This window comes from Centropristis striata, chromosome 22, assembly GCF_030273125.1.
Source record: "Centropristis striata isolate RG_2023a ecotype Rhode Island chromosome 22, C.striata_1.0, whole genome shotgun sequence".
Taxonomy (NCBI): domain Eukaryota; kingdom Metazoa; phylum Chordata; class Actinopteri; order Perciformes; family Serranidae; genus Centropristis; species Centropristis striata.
This window is the reverse complement of record NC_081538.1, coordinates 22,175,174-22,193,141: the sequence shown is the minus strand read 5'-3', so window position 1 is coordinate 22,193,141 and position 17,968 is coordinate 22,175,174. Positions and strand designations below refer to the sequence as shown.

Here is a 17,968-nt window from a genome sequence, read left to right as displayed (position 1 = left end):
TGGTTGCGTCGTGTCTGTATTTCTAAATAAATTGGTCAAATACAGCTACATCACATATAAGATGAGATATTCTTAATGCAGAGGGACATTGCTGTGCAGAAGCTGCAGCAATATAAATTTGGAAGTGCAAAAATGCAACAAAAATCCTCTTAATCACAGTTTAACTGTTAAGTAGTGGGTGTTATTGTTGCATGGAGGTTTAGTTTAATATTTCTAATGAAAACTGGTCAAATGTAGCTACATCATGGTAACACTTTATTTGAAGGGGTATGCATAAGACTGACCTTTTAACATTTGTGATCATGTTTGTTCAAACAGGAAGTAAGGAAATAACAGATTATGATGCTGATTTATAAAGCACCTTAGTCAACAGCTTAAGTGAAAGTGGGGGAAGTTTTCCACTTTTTTTCTTTGCTGTGATAGTTTCAGCCATCACAAACAATGTCAACTTTGCATTAAAGGTGACATAACTGACCAGATGACACTTAAAGACAACATTCATAAGCATTCATAAAGCCTTTATCTTAATGACAGATGTCATGTCAGTCTTATGCACATCCCTTCAAATAAAGTGTTACCCTACATCGCTGATAAGATCAGATAAAAGAAGGAAATAACATTAATAATATTTAAATAACATAACAGCTGTTAACATCTCCTTCATTAAAGGACCCTGAGACTTTTGCAGATATAATACTGGCTCAGATTCCTACAATCCATCTAGATTTGTACTTTGTATTGATTTTACTTTTTCCTCTGTCAGTCTTGTGTTTACAACTGAAGGCGCGTTTCCATTATGTGCTTTTCCCTCTAGTGAGCCGCTATGGGTGTGGCTTAGGAGAGAGGATCCGCCCAACTTCACCGGTTAACGGCTCAGGTAGCCACTACTAACTAGTCGATGCTGATTGGATACGGTTTACATGACATGAGTAGAACCCGACACAACCACAACATAACAGCGCCATTTTCAAAAGAAATAAGCCGAAGACTGAGACGAGAGAATCGAACAAGAAACCAAAGAAGAGAAGATGGTGGACAAAGGACAAAGAGAAAAAAAATAGTTGCTGAATAATCACTTAAGTGTCGCAGAACTATTTACGTCACATGCAAAAAAAGAAAAGTTGGGTGAACTCAAAATTTCAAGGCAACAAACTTCGATAAAATTTTAAGTTGGACAATTAAACTAAATATTTTAAGTTTTGATTTTGAGTCTGCTCAACTCTGAATTTCTCTGGCACGATTGTAAAGCCGCTATGAATGTCAGCTAATGTTGTGACCACAATTTTGAGTTAGCATTGATGCGCTAATGGCTACTCTTGTAGCTGTAAGAAGTAGCGCCGCTAGCATCAGTTAGCCGCTAGCTTTCGCTAATGACCAAATTTCACAACAAAGAAATAAGAGTTAGCAGAACTATTGTCCCTTGTTGTGAACCCCAACTTAAAGATATAAGTAACAACAACTCACAAACTTGTTTTTGAGCAGACAACTGGCTTGCTTTGTTGTGCTAACTTACATTATTGCCCTAAATGTCAGTAATTTATATTTCCAAGTTTTTACCAAATTAACCTTTAGTTACTGAATTGTTTCTGTCCCATGCGTCTTGTCATTTATCTCTCTTATGATGGTTGGCTTAATTTATAAACAAAGAGAGCAGACAAGTCAAAAACAGGACAATTTACCAGCATGCAGTCTCAGCAGGCTGTTATAAAAATAAAAGATGCAGCCGCGATCGTTGATCCAGACAAAACAAATCAACTGCTTATTATAACTGCAAGGAACTGATAAAGAGTTAAGGAAAGTGTGTGCACCATAAATGAAGTCCCTGCATAAACATTACACACTGATAGCAGCTCTCTTCTCTTCATCTCCTCTCCTCGTATTGTATTTTAATAAGTGATCTCAATACAAGCTAATGACTTTCTCACCTCATCAGGAGTGTTTTGTGGGTTATATTATGATTTATTACAACAATGTTTGAGTGTGATTAAGTCAAGTAGTAATTTACATTAGTAGATGTTATCAGAGAGGCAACACATCCTCAGTTCAGCTGCACTTTGTCCTTATAAGTGGAAACATTCCTGTGCAGTAAGCTCACTCTGATTTGTGTTTATGACCATTAATGGTCAAGACACGTTGCGTTGTTGTTCTTATGGATCCGATCTGTAATACGTGGATTTAGGTCTGTTGGTTTGGGTTTAAATTAACCCTCCGTGTCCTGGTTCCCCAGAGAACATCTCAGCCCGTTTAGCATGCAGCGGAGTCCCTTGTGTGACGTGACCTTTGACCCAGAAGCAGGCAGGCTGCTCATAAAACACATCTCAGACATCTGACCCCGGGTCGGGACTACACAGGGGTGACGGCCTTGTCGTGATCTCACTGACCTTGTGTGTGTGTGTTTGTGTTTGTGTGTGTGTGTGTTGGTGTGTCTGCAGCTATTTTTAGCCGTATCATCTCTTGCATTGACTGTACCAGAAGCCCAAATTGCCCTTTTGTAGCAGCGTTATTGCCATCCCTCAGGGGAAATCGCCTCGGGAGGGTTCGTTGTTGTGCAGCGTCGATCCATGAAGCATTCTTGGATTCATTTCTCTCAGGAGGTAAAAGGTTATCATGGTGCCAGAGAAATATTCCAAGCGGAGAAATATCACACAGCCCCGATTACTATAATAGCCTCGTCTTGGGTCATGAGTTTTTAGGATCATTTCAATGACTTATGGAGTAAATGTTGAAGTCTAAATTTCCAAAATAACCGTTTTATTGCTTTTTGAGATGGCACATAGAAAAGCTGTCTGGATATAAAGTTTAACTCTATCACCAGCAGGAACAGATTTCATTTGTTTCTGTCGAGGAGAGGTTTAATATTACTTTTTTGATTTATATCTTGATTCCTTTTGTTGTTTGTTTATTTGTTTGGTTCATTCATATTTTATTTATTTTTATGTTAATATATATTTAAATCTCCACATTATTTATGGGGATTTTATCGATGAAATATTATAGCACATTTTTTGGTTTAAATAAATCTATAGTTTTTCTGATATATATCTTAATTTTGTAAAAAAAAAAAAAAAAAAAATGTAGAAGAGAGGTTTATTAATAATTTCTTGACATTTATTATGGTTTCTCTTGTTCTATGTACAGTGCTTGATTTATTTATTTATTGTTTTTTTTTTTTATTTTACTTTATTTTTTAATTAAGATCTATTTTGGGAGGATGTTTTGATGAAATATTTTTGGTACTATTACATTTTTATTTTCTTTTTCTTTTTTTTAGTTTTAGTTTTAGTTTATTCCATTTTCTTATATTAGTATATTTTGTATTGTTTCCTGTTTTTTTTTTAATTTAATTCTTCTTAATTATTTTATTTTTTTCATTTTTCATAAAGTATTTAAATTATTTAATTATTTCTTTTTCTTTTTACTATCCTATTTTATCTTTATATATATATATATATATATATATATATATATATATATATATATATATATATATACACCTTTTTAAACATTTTGGTTTATTTTTTATGTAATTGTTTATTAACTTTTTTTCTACAGTTTTTTCCTTCAGTATCCCTTAGTCAGTGGTCAGTTTAGGCTAGTTGTTGAGATATTTTGCTCCAGACCACAGATGGTGGAGTTAGAGGGACACGACAGTTAGCAGGATCAATCATCTGGGGAACATGAATGTTTGAACATATTGTCAAATCAAAATCTCCAACAGCTGCTGAGATTATCTGTCTGTTTCAGTCTGAACCTGAAGAGGAGGACCTATCGACCGACAAACAGACAGACAGACAGACTGACTGGCATTTCCTTCCTCAGAGCGGCGCAGATAACATTTAAGGTATGAGTTTGTTTACATGCCAGAAAGGTTGAGATGTCACCGTGCACCATGACTTTAATATCTATAAAAGAGCACTGCCATGAGACATGTCACTGAGTAATAAACCCATCAGCAGGACCTCGTCTATACAACATGACAGCATGAAGCCACATTCCCTGCAGGCTACATGCTCTGAATGCTGCAGCCTCACATGGTATCACATACATATTATATAAACAAAATGAAATATTTAGCATCTGTTCTGCAGCTAAACTTCAATCAATCAATCAGTCAGACTTTATTTGTATAGCACTTTTCATACAAGAGAGATGCAACACAAAGTGCTTTAAATAAAAAAGGAGAAAGTAATAACAATAATAATAAAAAATAACGAAACATAGAAACAAGCAAACACCCCCCGCCCATCCCCAACCCTCCACCCCACCCACCTTCATCCCACCCATCCATCGCCATCTCAACATGGAGCAGTGAGGAAACACTGGAGGCAGGTTATAAATTAATTAGATAAAAAATAAAGTAAGGTAAGATAAAATAAAATAAGATTTAAAAAAGTTAATAATAATAACAATGAAAAGTTAAAAAAATAAAAATAAAAAAGCTAGTTAAAAACGATAAAACAATAAATAAATAATTAAGAAATAGAGCATGATATATATAGACTAATAAATAGTAGCAAATAAATAAAAGAGAAGATGTTATAACACAAACATGCATGAGCAGAAAAATCTCAAGCCAAATTAAAAAGATAAGTCTTAAGTTTGCTTTTAAAAATATAGCAGTCTTACATATCAACTGCATAAAAAAATGAAGTGAATACAGAAGGAATTAAGATGCTTTCATGCAGCTTTTATAAACTTATTTTCCAACTTCTTGAGCACTTTAATCTGCTAAATGTAGCCACTCAGAAATGAAGAAAATCTCCTCCTGTGATGTGAACATAAAGTGACAGCACACCCCTCCCTGCAGCACTCGCTGCATCCTCCCACCCTCTGCAACCTGCAGCGCTGGGTCGCCGTCAGGTGGCTGCTGGCACGTCTGTAAATATGTTCGACTGCTGGCGTTCAGACGATCTGTTGTCATGGTGCTTGTGCTGATCCTGCAAACTTCTTCCCACACAGTTCAGTCAGCTGGTGACACATGAGGCTGTCTCACATGTTTATCTGCACTCACATATGTCAAAGTAAAAGGTTGAAATTAGTTTCAAACAGTGGTGGAAGAAATATTTACATCTCTTACCACACTGTGAAATTACTCCACTACAAGTAAAAGTCCTGCATTCAAAACTTACTTAAGTAAAATTTCAAACGTATCAGCATCAAAATGTACTTAAAGTATAAAAAGTAAAAGTACTTGTGATATAGAATGGACCCACTCAGATTGTTTTATATATTCCAAATATATTATTATTGTTGCTTTTATGTAAGCAGCTTTTTGCTGTTACTTTTATGTGGTGTAATTTATAAACATGCATGATCATTTTAAATGTATCATGTTTTTTATGTTAAATCTAAACCTGAAAAGTAACTGAAGCTGTCAGCTAAATGTAGTGGAATAAAACGTACAATATTTGCCTCAAAATGTAGCAAAGTAGTATAAAGTTACATAAACACAAAAAAAACTCTATTTTGGGGGGATTTTTTCCTTCAATTTTTAATTTTAATTTTTTTTTATTTGAAATACAGATTTTAATAGTTTTATCTGTTTTATTTAATTGTTTTTATTTTTTACTTCATCAATATTTTTTCTCAAAAATAAATATTGTAATAAATGTGTTATTTTCATCTAATTTTTTTAGCACAATGCCGACAAATTTAGTGAGGCAAGAAGCCAAGCAGACACAGCTTGTTCTGAATGATGTGTTTACAAACAGTTACCCCAATAATCAGTTGGATCCTGCATATTATGCCTTTAAAACAGTTATTTTTGCAAGAACATAGAAACAGATGCAACCAGCTGAAAATAGTCCGCCGATACGTTGGGATACTTCTGAAGACATGTTTGATCACACAAGTTTCTGTCTGATCTGAAATGGTAAATGCAGAATGTAAACCTATGTAAAATATCTATTAAATCTGTGTTTTTGCAGTGGGCTCTCACGCTTTAAATCACGTGAGATTTAAAAATCCTTTAGTGTGAACCAGACTAGGGTTGTCACGATACTATGATTTTCAACTCGATACCGATACTAGATACCATTTTTCGATACCACAAGGATAAAAACAAAGACCCCAAAATTTAACAGAAATATTTTTAACAACAAGAAAAATGCAACATGTAAAAATGAACAGAACCACAAGTTAAATATTTATAATAAATATTAAACAGTTGTGCAAAAAGAAACTGCAACTATGATAACAAGCTTCAGGTCTGAGGTAGTGCAAAAAATAAATAAATACAATAAACAATAACAATTAGAACAATATTTTGTATGCTGTGCACAATATTAGGCAGGCTTGATAAGTCGACTTTTCTCTGCTTCATTCTGGGACTTCAAGAGAGAAAATAACACTTTTCATCGATACTTTTGAAAATGAGTATTGTATCCGGATACAACATTTTAGTATCGCTACTTTTTTGAGTATCGATACTTTTGACAACCCTAAACCAGACAAAGAGTAAGTAGGCTACTTCTGGTGTCGTTATGGCCATATTTTAGGCCATATTTTGCAGCGTTCTGCACTGCTTTATGTCGCTTTACACCCCGTGTCCATGCTCGGTCCTGCAGTCCTTGGGTGTGGGTGTGGGGATATAGATCTGATCCTGACTGACAGACAGCTGGACCCCCAGCCTCCAAACTGTGTGTGTGTGTGTGTGTGTGTGTGGGCTTGTCATGAGCTCCATCACGTTCCATCAACAGCTCCGAGCCGCTGAGGGAAGTGACACCACTGATTAACAGCATCCAATTTTGTCTGCGTCAGGCTTAATTCTGCAGCGTTTCATCATCCCCTCGTGCTCGTTCGCAGGGGGGGAAGCTGCAGGATGAATCGCTCAACAGGCAGCGTTAATAGCCAGCGGTTTTATCTCAGCAGATGCAGAGAGGATTTCACTCTGACCGGCTGCTTTTATGACACACAGCAGCCTCAAAGTGTTTGGGGTTTTTATGTAACATTTTATTTTATGGATGCCGTTAAAAATCCTTACCAGTGTACTGTTAGGACCTGGAACAGAACGCCTTTAACTCCCAGCGTCACTTTGAGATTAAGTCTGAGAAGTAGTCCGTGCAGGGCAGAGGAGAAAAGAGTGTTTTAATTAATCCCACATCAATTTTCAGCATGTGGGATTTATACAGAAAGGAAAGATTAGATTAGATTAGATTAGAAAGTAAGAAAATGTCTCACTTTCTCCTTCCTCCGGCACAAAGTGTAACTTTGTTTGATGCTGCTTGATTTTTGCAACAGTTTGCCAATCAATTAGTTGATCTACAGGAAAATATCAATTTTGCAGGCAAAAATAGCTAGAAATGCAGTTTTTGGCCTCTTAAATATGGACATTTTTCTGCTTTTCTCCGGTTTATAACATCATCCGGAGGTGCACACAGCTCCTTGAATTAGACCGCCTTCACCGCAGTCTGGATGACTGCCGGTACAGTCAGTTGCATCAGTACGAACCAAAATTAAACACATTTTGTTGTGATTTAACTGCAATAAATGGGTCAAAAGTGTGCAGAAATAACTACATCATGATGCAGATGTGTAAAAAGTCTGAATTCAAGCTTCGTCAGATTTGTTTCTGCAAGACGACAAGCAAACAACTTTTAAAATGGTTGTTTTCTGAATGGAGTTTGGTTTGTTGAAGGACTATGCTATGCAGCAGAATCTCAATGCTGATAGGCTTTAACAAATTTCCCGTAAATCCTGCATCTGATCATGTTTTTGCTTTGACTTTTATGATTGTTTATTATGAGATTATGCCACACAAAATATTTGATGATAACATTTGATATAAACATAACTTTTGTTCGGAAAAAACTGCACATAGTAACCTTTATATTAGTGTGTTTAGTTAACTTCAGCAAATTCAGTTTGTTTGCTTTGTTCCAGGCACTTTTATTTTATTTAGCACCAAGTCAGATATGTCTTAGCTTTCAGAAAAATTCCCACTTGGACGCTGACGTGGAGCTGAATGCTATTTTCTGTTTAGAAAAATTGTGCAGTAATTATAGTAATTCTGATATGACATAAGCGTCTTCGCCTGCCCTTTCAGCCAAAAATGATAAGCGTTTCTCTATTTGCATGTTAATTTCCTTGTGATTTTTTTTTTCCGGGCAAGAGCTTAAATATTTTCCCTGCCTTGTTTGAAACCCTCTGTGGAGATTCTCCCACTCACTGCTGCTGCTGCGTTACATAACAGCTGCCTCACCACTGGAGGACCTGGTCTGATCAATATTCCCGTCACAGCATCCCTACTTCACTCTCTGGGGCTCAGGCCTGTGGGTCGTTCCCACTGAGTTAATCGACCTCGCTGCCTACAGTGTGTTTGTGTGTGTGTGTGTGTGTGTGTGTGTCTGAAACTCTTCACCAGATGGAGGGACACAAAGGGAGGGAGATGGAGATGCTATTGATAGAGATAAAGGACAAAAAGAGATAGAAAGCTATTTCTGGGTAGAGTAAATAAACGGCTGTGAGGAGGGTCTGGATGGAGGAGTTGGCTGAGCTCGTATCAAAGGTCTGTGACAAAAGGAAAAGTCTTCCTGCCCACAGCAGCTGCCCACAGACTCTAATCATGTGAAGGAGAGCAGAGATCTGAGAAGCGAGCCGCAAATTAGGGTTTCATACGAAGGATTGAAATCTTCAATACAGCATAGTCTCACAGTATTTGTGTGGTGGTAATATATCGATTCATGGCCACCAAGTATCGATATTTAGCGTTTCTGCGGCCGGCGGGCCGTTAGTATTGACAAACAGTCGATTAGTTCGTCCAGACTAAAATATTGGATCAGCTACTGAATTTAATTGAATTTACATTGAATTTACATTGTGCAGACATTCATGGTCACCAGGTGGACGATCACATCAACGGTAATAACTAATAAGCCCAATCAGCAGATCAAAATCTTGATTTGTCTTACTGTCAATACTGTTACTGTTTATGACCAAACACCTGCAAAGCTAATGTCAGCCCATCAGCCTCAGCTGTATTTTGTGTTGATGAGCATGTTTGTTAGCATGTTTGGGGTTTTTTAAAGGTTTTTTTTTTTTGATAGTGACAGAGAGAATGCAGCAAAGGGACCTCGGACCAGAGTCAAACTGCAGGTGGGCGATACATATCATTAACGTTGTTTTGATGATATGGAATTTTACATTATTGAGTATTTTTAATATCTCAAAAAGAAAACAAACTGATGTTTACTAGTTAAAGTCCCTACATTGAAGTTTAACTAGGAGTCTCTTGAATGCTTGAGTTCAAATTAAATGAACAAGAACAGTTTTTGTCCATCCATAGATGTCTTGGTAGCAAGAATAATTTTAACACCTTTTTTTTTGGTAAATAAATCACATTTTGAAGGATATCGTCAGATTATCGTTATCGAAAAGTTCAAATAAATTATCGCGATAAATTGCCCACCCCTAATTCAAACCTGTATCTGCTGCTACAAGGACTCAGGATTATTCAATTTTGAGATATTCAATATGCCGATATTACTCCGATTTTAGGAGCCTGTTTGGGCATGTCTACAACACATATCGGTATAAGCGCCTGGGAAACCTTTGAAATATTCTGCTTGTCCATTGACGTCATAAGTGACACGTTACATTAATCTGAGTCTGCACAGCTGCATGTAAATGTAAATATTGGTGACATATTCATTTTCATTAGTCATGTAAACAGCTTAGTAGCACAATTGAGTTTTTTGGGGGGATACATAGTAATTGTAAGCATGCTTTACTGCAGTTTGCAACTATTAATTGCCTCTTTCTTGTTTATGGTCAGCTCTGTGTGTTTTTTTGGTTTTTAACAGTTTGCAAGCCTTGGAGTGGAGATGCATGCCAAAAAGAAAAAGCCCAAAGAGAAACATATCAGCTTTTAAACAGAATGAATGAAAGATTTCTGGATATGTGCAGGTAATGCAACAGCGACTGCTGTAAGTGGGCGGTTGTTCACACAGTTCACAAGTCTGCTACCGGTGGGAAACTTTAAAAATAATCCTGTTTTGTTCCACTTGTCCATTGACGTCATAAATGACATGCAGCATTAATCTGAGTTTGCACAGCTGCATGTAAAAGTAAATATTGGTGGAATATTCATTTTCATTATTCATGTAAACAGTTTAGTAGCAAAATTGCCTTTTTTGGGGAGGAAACAGGCTTTTTTGTACATATTAACATAGTCATTGTAAGCATGTTAGCATGCAGCTCAGAGTGCAGCCTCACAGAGCTGCTGTGGCTGCAGATTGTTTGTCTTAAAAAAAATTAACATTTTTATTTGACGTTAAATTAGAAAAATCAGCTTTTGTGAATTCTGCACCCTCTGCATGGAATTTGTTGCAAAATGACTTTGAACTAATTTAATTAATCCAGTTAAATGCCTTCAAACCCAAAATGAAAGAATTTGATATATTAAGTTTTAGCCTTTTAATGTGGTCTCTTTTTGTGTTCTCTATTTATTTATTTTTTATTCTATTTATTCTGCTGGCCAGGTCTGGTTAAACAACAGTTAATTAGAAAATACTAAAATTCTGAGCCGTTAAAAAAATGGTTGGCTTGGGCCTGAGAGCAAACGGACACGGTAGGAGATTCATTAAATATTGAGAGGCCTATTAACACATTGTTTATCTTATCATGGGGTTTGTTGGTATTAAGGACATGTCGAATTAAACCAGGCTGACTGCTTTAAATGCATGTGACGGTTCACTGCACTGCAGAGTACAACAGCTACAACTCAACGATCGTTAGTTGTTTTATTGTGAGAACAATTCTCCTTTACCTGACCTTGCTTTGCGATAATGATCCATAAATACAATGACATGGAGAGTTAGGCGGCACACAGGCAGTTTACTGTAACTCTACCTCAGGGATTTCACTCCTCGTGGGATTGTTATGTTGCTGTGTGAGATTTATTTATTCCCTGCTGCAGCTCAGCATCTCCTGCAATCTCCAGTCAACATCTGCCTTCTAAATGAGCTGAGCCGCTGCATGCATACTGTATGGGAGGACGTGCATTTGGACTTTTGCATAAAGCAGCAAACTGAATAAAGCATCAGCTGCTGCCTTAAGCTCAACGTAAAGGTCATAAGTCAACATATACTCATTCTCTTTCCATGACTGGTGATGTCACAAGTGATCAGTTGGTGGTTTTGAGACAAAGCATCCATCTAAAGACACCAACACGGAGAGAAAACCACCACAGAGTATGTGACTAACTGTTCTTTCCTTGCAGAGGTGTAGCCTGCTGCAGTGTTACAGGATGTGGTTAGCAAAGTGGCTCAAAAACAAGAGTGGGGGGCGTACTGAGGGGGATCTTCTTTAACAAGGGTTTGTTGTAATTTTATGTTCCTGTAATGCTCTTTCCCCCGGTTCCCCGCGCGCCTCAGAGGCTGTCAGAAGAAATAGCCTCGCCTGACAGCTCTGACAAGATGAATGTGAGGAAACGGAAATAAAATACCACTCGAATGCAGATGTGTCATCGGAGGACTTGACTAATGCTGTTGGACATTTCTATAGCTTTGCACCTGATTTACCACCTGGCCTCATTAGTTTGGCCGTCTGATATTGTTTTTCTATTGCCTGTCACAGTGGCTTCTGTGATATGATAATGCAGCACAAGGCGAGACAGAAATAAGGACTTGGACTTGACAGAGACTTGACTACACTGTAAAAAAAAACATCTGTTTAGTTTACGGTAACTATAAATTCTGGCAGTTGTGGTTGCCAGAACTTCACCTTGTGGGTTTTCTAATGTAAATTTAAATGTCAATATCAGCAAAAACTGTAATTTAGACTGAGTAGTCCCTTTATTTTTAAGGTAATTGTGTCCTTGTGACATTATGGTATTTGTCTTTTAAATTTACATTAAAAAAAAAAGTTTTTCTTCAGTTTAAAAGTTTTGTACTATTCCTTGATTTCTGGTAATTTACAGCATTTACTATGGTGATATTCAATTTTTATTTATTTTTTTGCTTCTAACATTTACGTCTCATATTTGGACAATAAAAATGTATAACCAAAATAGCAACATTGCATTGCTGCAAAGCTTCAATTAAAGCAGCAACAAATACTTTTCATTATAAATGAATCCGTTGGTTGCCATAAATCTATAATATTATGTTATGTTGTTATTTAAAACATGATGTTATGACTATATGATGTCAATTTCAGTGTTGGAATGTAACTAAGTACATTTACTAAAGTACTGTACTTAAGTACAATTTTGAGGTACTTGTACTCCACTTGAGTATTTTCATTTTGTGTAACGTTATACTTATACTTCACTCCATTTTAGAGGCAAATATTGTACTTTTTACTCCACTACATTTAGCTGACAGCTTTAGTTACTTTTCAGGTCGAGATATTAACATAAAAACATGGTAAATTTAAAGTTATTAGATATTTTTTCAATTAAAACTCATAAAAGTATATTAAGTAGTTAATATGAGCACTGTTTACAAAATTAAAGTGCTTACATAAATACATCAATACAAATAATCTAATTATATTTTTTAGAAATAAATATAGCAATCTGAGTGGGTCCATTCTGCATGAAGAGTACTCAACTACTGTACTTGTACTTTACTTGAGTATTTCCATTTTATGTAACTTTAAACATCTGCTTCTGCTTACTTTTTAGGTCGAAATGTAACATAAAAACATGATGAATTTAAAGTAATAAGATTTTATTTTAAATTTAACCTCATAACATCATAACAGTCTATTAACTAGTTAAAATGAGCCCTAACTTGACAAAATTGAATGCTGCTCACATAAATGCATAAAAAATTATACAATAATATATTTGGAATATATAAAAACCATCAGAGTTAGGTCATTCTGCACAATGAGTAATTTCACTTTTGATACTTTAAGTACATTTTGATGCTGATATACTTGATGTACTTTTACTTAAGTAAGTTTTAATGCAGGACTTTTACTTGTAGTGGAGTAATTTCACAGTGTGGTATTAGTACTTTTACTTAAGTAAGAGAAATGAATACTTTTTCCACTATTGGTTACATTAAAACATGATGTAATGACAATATGATTTCCTCAAAAAAAAATCATGTTTTTGTTAGCTTTGAACAGTCAGAGGGGTCGACTGCTGAAGCCCTGATGCTGCTGTGGGAACATCTGCTTCCTCTGTTCTTTATATAGCAGGATGTACCAGTGTAGGGCACATGCAGTACGGACCATGGGAATCAATGTGAAGTCCGATAACACTAGAAACCGGCTGCTCACAAGCCAGCCTGCTGGTTCACATTGTTCAGGCAGACGGAGATTTTAAGCGGCTGCCCTTTCACATCATGTTACTTAACATTTCCGCGGCGTGTCGGTTCATATTAAGATTCTGAATACAAACCGGGGTTAGCCAGAATACATATTTTTATTAGGCAGAGAAAATACTGTTCAGAAGAAGAGAAACACCAAAAATAAATTTCTGTCACACATCGATTCCTCTCACACGGCGTAGGAAGGTCACTAGTACATCAAAAGAGAAACAAACATTGCCAATCTACGTGTGGACGACCTCTGCGGAGAGGCCGCATGGATACTGTAAGCAAGTCAAAAAAAGAAGCACGGCACGGCTCAGGTGTTGTTAAAGCACAGCATGATCTGAGGCAGTTTCTTGATTCTCCACACTGAAAACACTGAGACGAAAAGAGGCAGGTGGCACTGTAGTGGGGAGTTCAAAAAAATGAAGAACATCAGCCAAAAAAAATAGGTGGTGAATACACGGAGAAGACCGGCCTTCTGAATAACGACGAGCTTGAAGAGGGGCCTTGGCACAGAGCGCGGCCTGATGAGAATCTCCTGAAAGAGGCAGAGAGGGAAGGCAGCTGGGGTCGGCTTTTGGCAGCTTTTTCGACAGACCGGTTTTTAGGGGAAGATATTCCACTTTTTCCCATGTGAGCCAAAAACAAGGCATGAAAAAACCTGCTTCGACTCCTAACGCACACACACACACACACACACACACACACGTTCACAGCCCCTTCACACACAATCAGACTAGTACACAAACATGCAGACTTATACAAAGGCAGAACTTTACAAAGTCATGCAGATGGAATGTTTTGATATTTCTGTAGCTGAGTCAAATATGTTTAGCTGGCTGGCCTTACATCTATTTTTATTAGACAGGGTTTTAGAGGGGAACTACTTTAAATCAGTCGAGGCTGCTGTGACAGACTGGAAGTGTGCTCCTGGAAAACTTCACCACATCAGTCTTTTGATGTGGGGAAAAAAAGAGCGAAGGGGCTTTACAAAGCTGAACATTAGTACATCAGAAAAGGTCGAGGTGGTGTTTTCCTCAGATCTCTCGGTTTTTTTTTAAATCTACATGAGAACTCGTCACTGTCTTTTTAAAGAGGTAGCCTGATCCAAACCTAATTACACACTACTTCAAAAAACTTGTCAAAGGCTTGTTAAAATGTTCTTTTAACACACTGGAAAGGGGATCCTGAGCACTGGCACTTTTCTAGACTGGTCATGACTCTTAAAGGAATAGTGTGACAATTTGGAAATGTGCTTATTCACATTCTTGACGTGAGTACAGAGAGAAGATTTATACCTCTCTCGTGTCTACTTTAAAGATGAAGCTACTGTACAGCCAGCAGCCGTTTCATTTAGCTTAGCATGAAGACTGGAGAACATGGGGAACAGCTGCTTAAATGTCACTGAAATGGAAAACTGTCAAATTGCAGTTTTGCAAGGGTTTGGGCCTATCTTACACACGGTGCATTGGTTAGTTTCAGATCGAGGCAGCTGTCATTTTTATGCCCAGAACCCATATTATGTAAGTTGCAAATGTAGCCTTCTTGCAGCCATCTGTGCACCCATGGGCATGTTGTTTTGAAATGCATTTCTATCTTGAGACAGCAGAAAGCAATTGCACCATCCACCAACAAAAACCCGGTCCAAAGTCAGTGGCGCAGTATTTTCCTGCTGTTTAAAGGATGCATTATTCAGATTCACAATGAGCGTACTAGTGATGCACAAATTGCAGTTCTGTCTGCCAACTCATTAATAAGGTTTAATTATTAATTATTAATTGATAATTCATATCAATTATATATTGTAAAATGTGAACATAAAATAATATAACCTATTAAGAAAGATACTGTAAGGTTTATGCACAAGAAACAGCACCGTGACTTCATTGATTATTTCAGAAACTAAAATTTTTGTTCTTATAACTACAGTTTTTTTTAGTTTTGATGCTTAACTGTCTCGTGCTATTTGCTGCTGTCACATTTACTGCATGCATGGAAATATTGATAATTACTCAAAGCAGAGCCCTCATCATTAAAGTAGTTTTAGAAATGTCCATCTAAGTAGTTGCAGGTCTCTAAATTGAAGAAATGAACTATTTCAGTGGGTGGTGTTCGGATGATGTCAGAGCCGATCTGTGCATCACTAACACTAACTATATGTTTGTTCAACTATACAGGGAGTACTAAAACAGGTTATCAGTGCATTTTCTCATATGTAGTCAACCTGAGTTGTTGATTGGTGGCAAGGGAGCGGCTGCAATTTGCCAGTTTCTGCATTTGAAGAGCAATGCTCCAAGTGCAGGTGAGACAGGCTTTTCAAGGGATTGGGGTGTTAAAATTGATTTAATTTATGTTATGCCCAAAATACTCCCATGACTAATTAAGACATTTCCTTTTAGAATCCCTTTGCCCCTTGCACAGCACTATGCACCCAGATTATACTCCATTTAACCAACAAAATACGCCCTAAATGCACTTGCAACCATGCACTATAGATCATCTGAATAGTGCACTTTTTATGCTACACTTGATATGGTTACATTTCAGTGTTTGTACGGGTTAAACAGAGATGTTGCATGTTAATTAGTGAGCTTTAGAGCTGCTGATAGGCGGACTTTGTGACCTTTACACAGCTGTTTTTCCTTGTTTCCAGTCTTTATGCTAAGCTAAGCTAACCAGCTGCAGCTATGTAACTTCTCTTATAACTTGATAAGATAATTAACTTGCATGTGTACCAAAATATAAAACTTTTCCCTTCACACCATCTAAACTGAAATGATTTACACTTAACATTTTTTTAAATTTACTTAATGATTTAAAATAATTCTTGTACAGCCAAATCACAAAATACTCCACTAAAGATCACTTCAAATGATTATAACGGTTTTCTCCCTTTTTGAGAGCATCAGTGGACCCAAGCAGCTCAACAGAGGAATTTGTTTTAATATACAATATAATCATAAAGAATGATTAGACTCTCAGAGATCGGATTGGCTCTGTAAACTAGACTAATTTAATATAAGAGATAATCATGGTGAATGTTTTAATTCTACAAACACAATGATGTAAACTCTAGAGCCACGGTGGCGAACGCTCATCCATGTTCTGGCAGTGTGTGAGAGACACTGTGATCGGACTCGTCCAGACACAAACGGCATCGCTGCTGCAACCAGTCGGGATCAGAGGAAGTGGTCGCCGCCCCCGCCGCCGGGTCGGGCTCACAGGTTCTCGTTGGTGTCGTGTTGGCACTGGCTGTCGGTCGAAGGGTTCAGGAAGGGCAGCTCCTCGCCGCAGCCCTGCAGCTTCAGGACCTGGCTGCTCAGGTCCAGGCAGCACTGTGAGAGGACACACACAGGGAAATATAGTTAGTGGAACATCAGGGGTTCCCAACATGCAGGTCAGGACTCCCAAAAGAGGTCGCAAGGCCAATCAGAGAGGTCATGTGATGATCGATGGGATATAATACAATATAAATGTGTTCTTCGGTGCAAAATACTGCATCTTTATTGGATTTTTCTATAATTATTAGAATTTTTTGTTAATTACGATTATGTTTTACCACTTTAGGGCTCTTAAATCACTCAATTTAACAATCTGAAAAGGAAAACTATTTATTAATTAGAATTTAATAAAAATGTATGAAGCAAAAATTGTGGCAGACAGAAACGTATTCGTAATTGTAATCGTATTGTTGTCCAAAGAGGCAATACAATATCATATCATGATACTATTACATATAGTATATAATAATAATAATTATTATTATTATTATTATTATTATTATCATTTATAATAATAATAATAATAATATATAAATATAACCATCTTTAGATTCCCACATTTATTAATTTATTTATTTTTGTGATCATTTTTATTTCTCTTATATTTCTGTCAATTTATCTTCTTCTAGTTTATAATAATAATATATAAATATAACCAAATAAATGTAAAAAAAAAAAAAAGTAGTTATTATTTTTATTGCCACATTTATTTATATATTTTTGTAATTTTTTGTATTTATCTTTATATTTTCACCACATGTCTTAAATTACTTATTTATTCTTTTAATTCTTTTATTTATTCTCTTCTCATTATTCCCTAAAATATTCAGTTTAATAACCCATAAAACAAAATAAGCAGCAAATCTTCACTTTTGAGGAACAAGAATATGGAAATTTTGGAGTATTTCTGCTTGAAAAATTAACCAAAACTGGTTTGTTTTTGCTCTAAGATAAAATGGAACATTTATCATCAGAAGCTGAATAATCCAAACAATCCCACCCTTATTAAGTGTTCAGCATGAAGCAGGGATGAGTTGCTTTTTCATGCTCTGGGTTAAACATTTCAATAAACCACATTATAAATTAAGCCAGTAAGCAAAATTAATTACTATGAAAATTTGCAGAGAAAGCTGAGCACAGGAGTGAGCTTGGAGCCAAATGTTCATCTAACATTACAAAGTCCTTCAGGGCTAATTTATGAAATTTGAAAAAAAAGATCTCATGTTCCTCTAATACCCTGAAGTCCTGCTCTAATGAGATTTTTTAGGAGGATATTAACCAGGTGCAGCAGATGTATTACTGGAATAACAGAGAGTGCTGCCTTTAGATTGCCACTGAGGCTTTACGTGGGCTTTAAATTGCATTTCCAAATGTGCAAATTCAAAATTCTATCTTGCAAGATGTCCTCAATTCGCTCTTAGC

General features: G+C 36.4%; 1 protein-coding gene across 1 annotated transcript in view; it reads right to left on the bottom strand.

Moving 5' to 3' along the window:
- Positions 1 to 13,356: 13,356 nt before the first annotated feature.
- The window catches only part of nrip2 (nuclear receptor interacting protein 2), a 48,510-nt gene continuing 43,898 nt past the window's right edge, over positions 13,357 to 17,968 (bottom strand). The window contains exon 6 of the mRNA XM_059325738.1: positions 13,357 to 16,600. Within this exon, the coding sequence (XP_059181721.1) occupies positions 16,484 to 16,600 (117 nt within the window). The 3' untranslated portion in view covers positions 13,357 to 16,483. The remainder of the gene's footprint in view (positions 16,601 to 17,968) is intronic.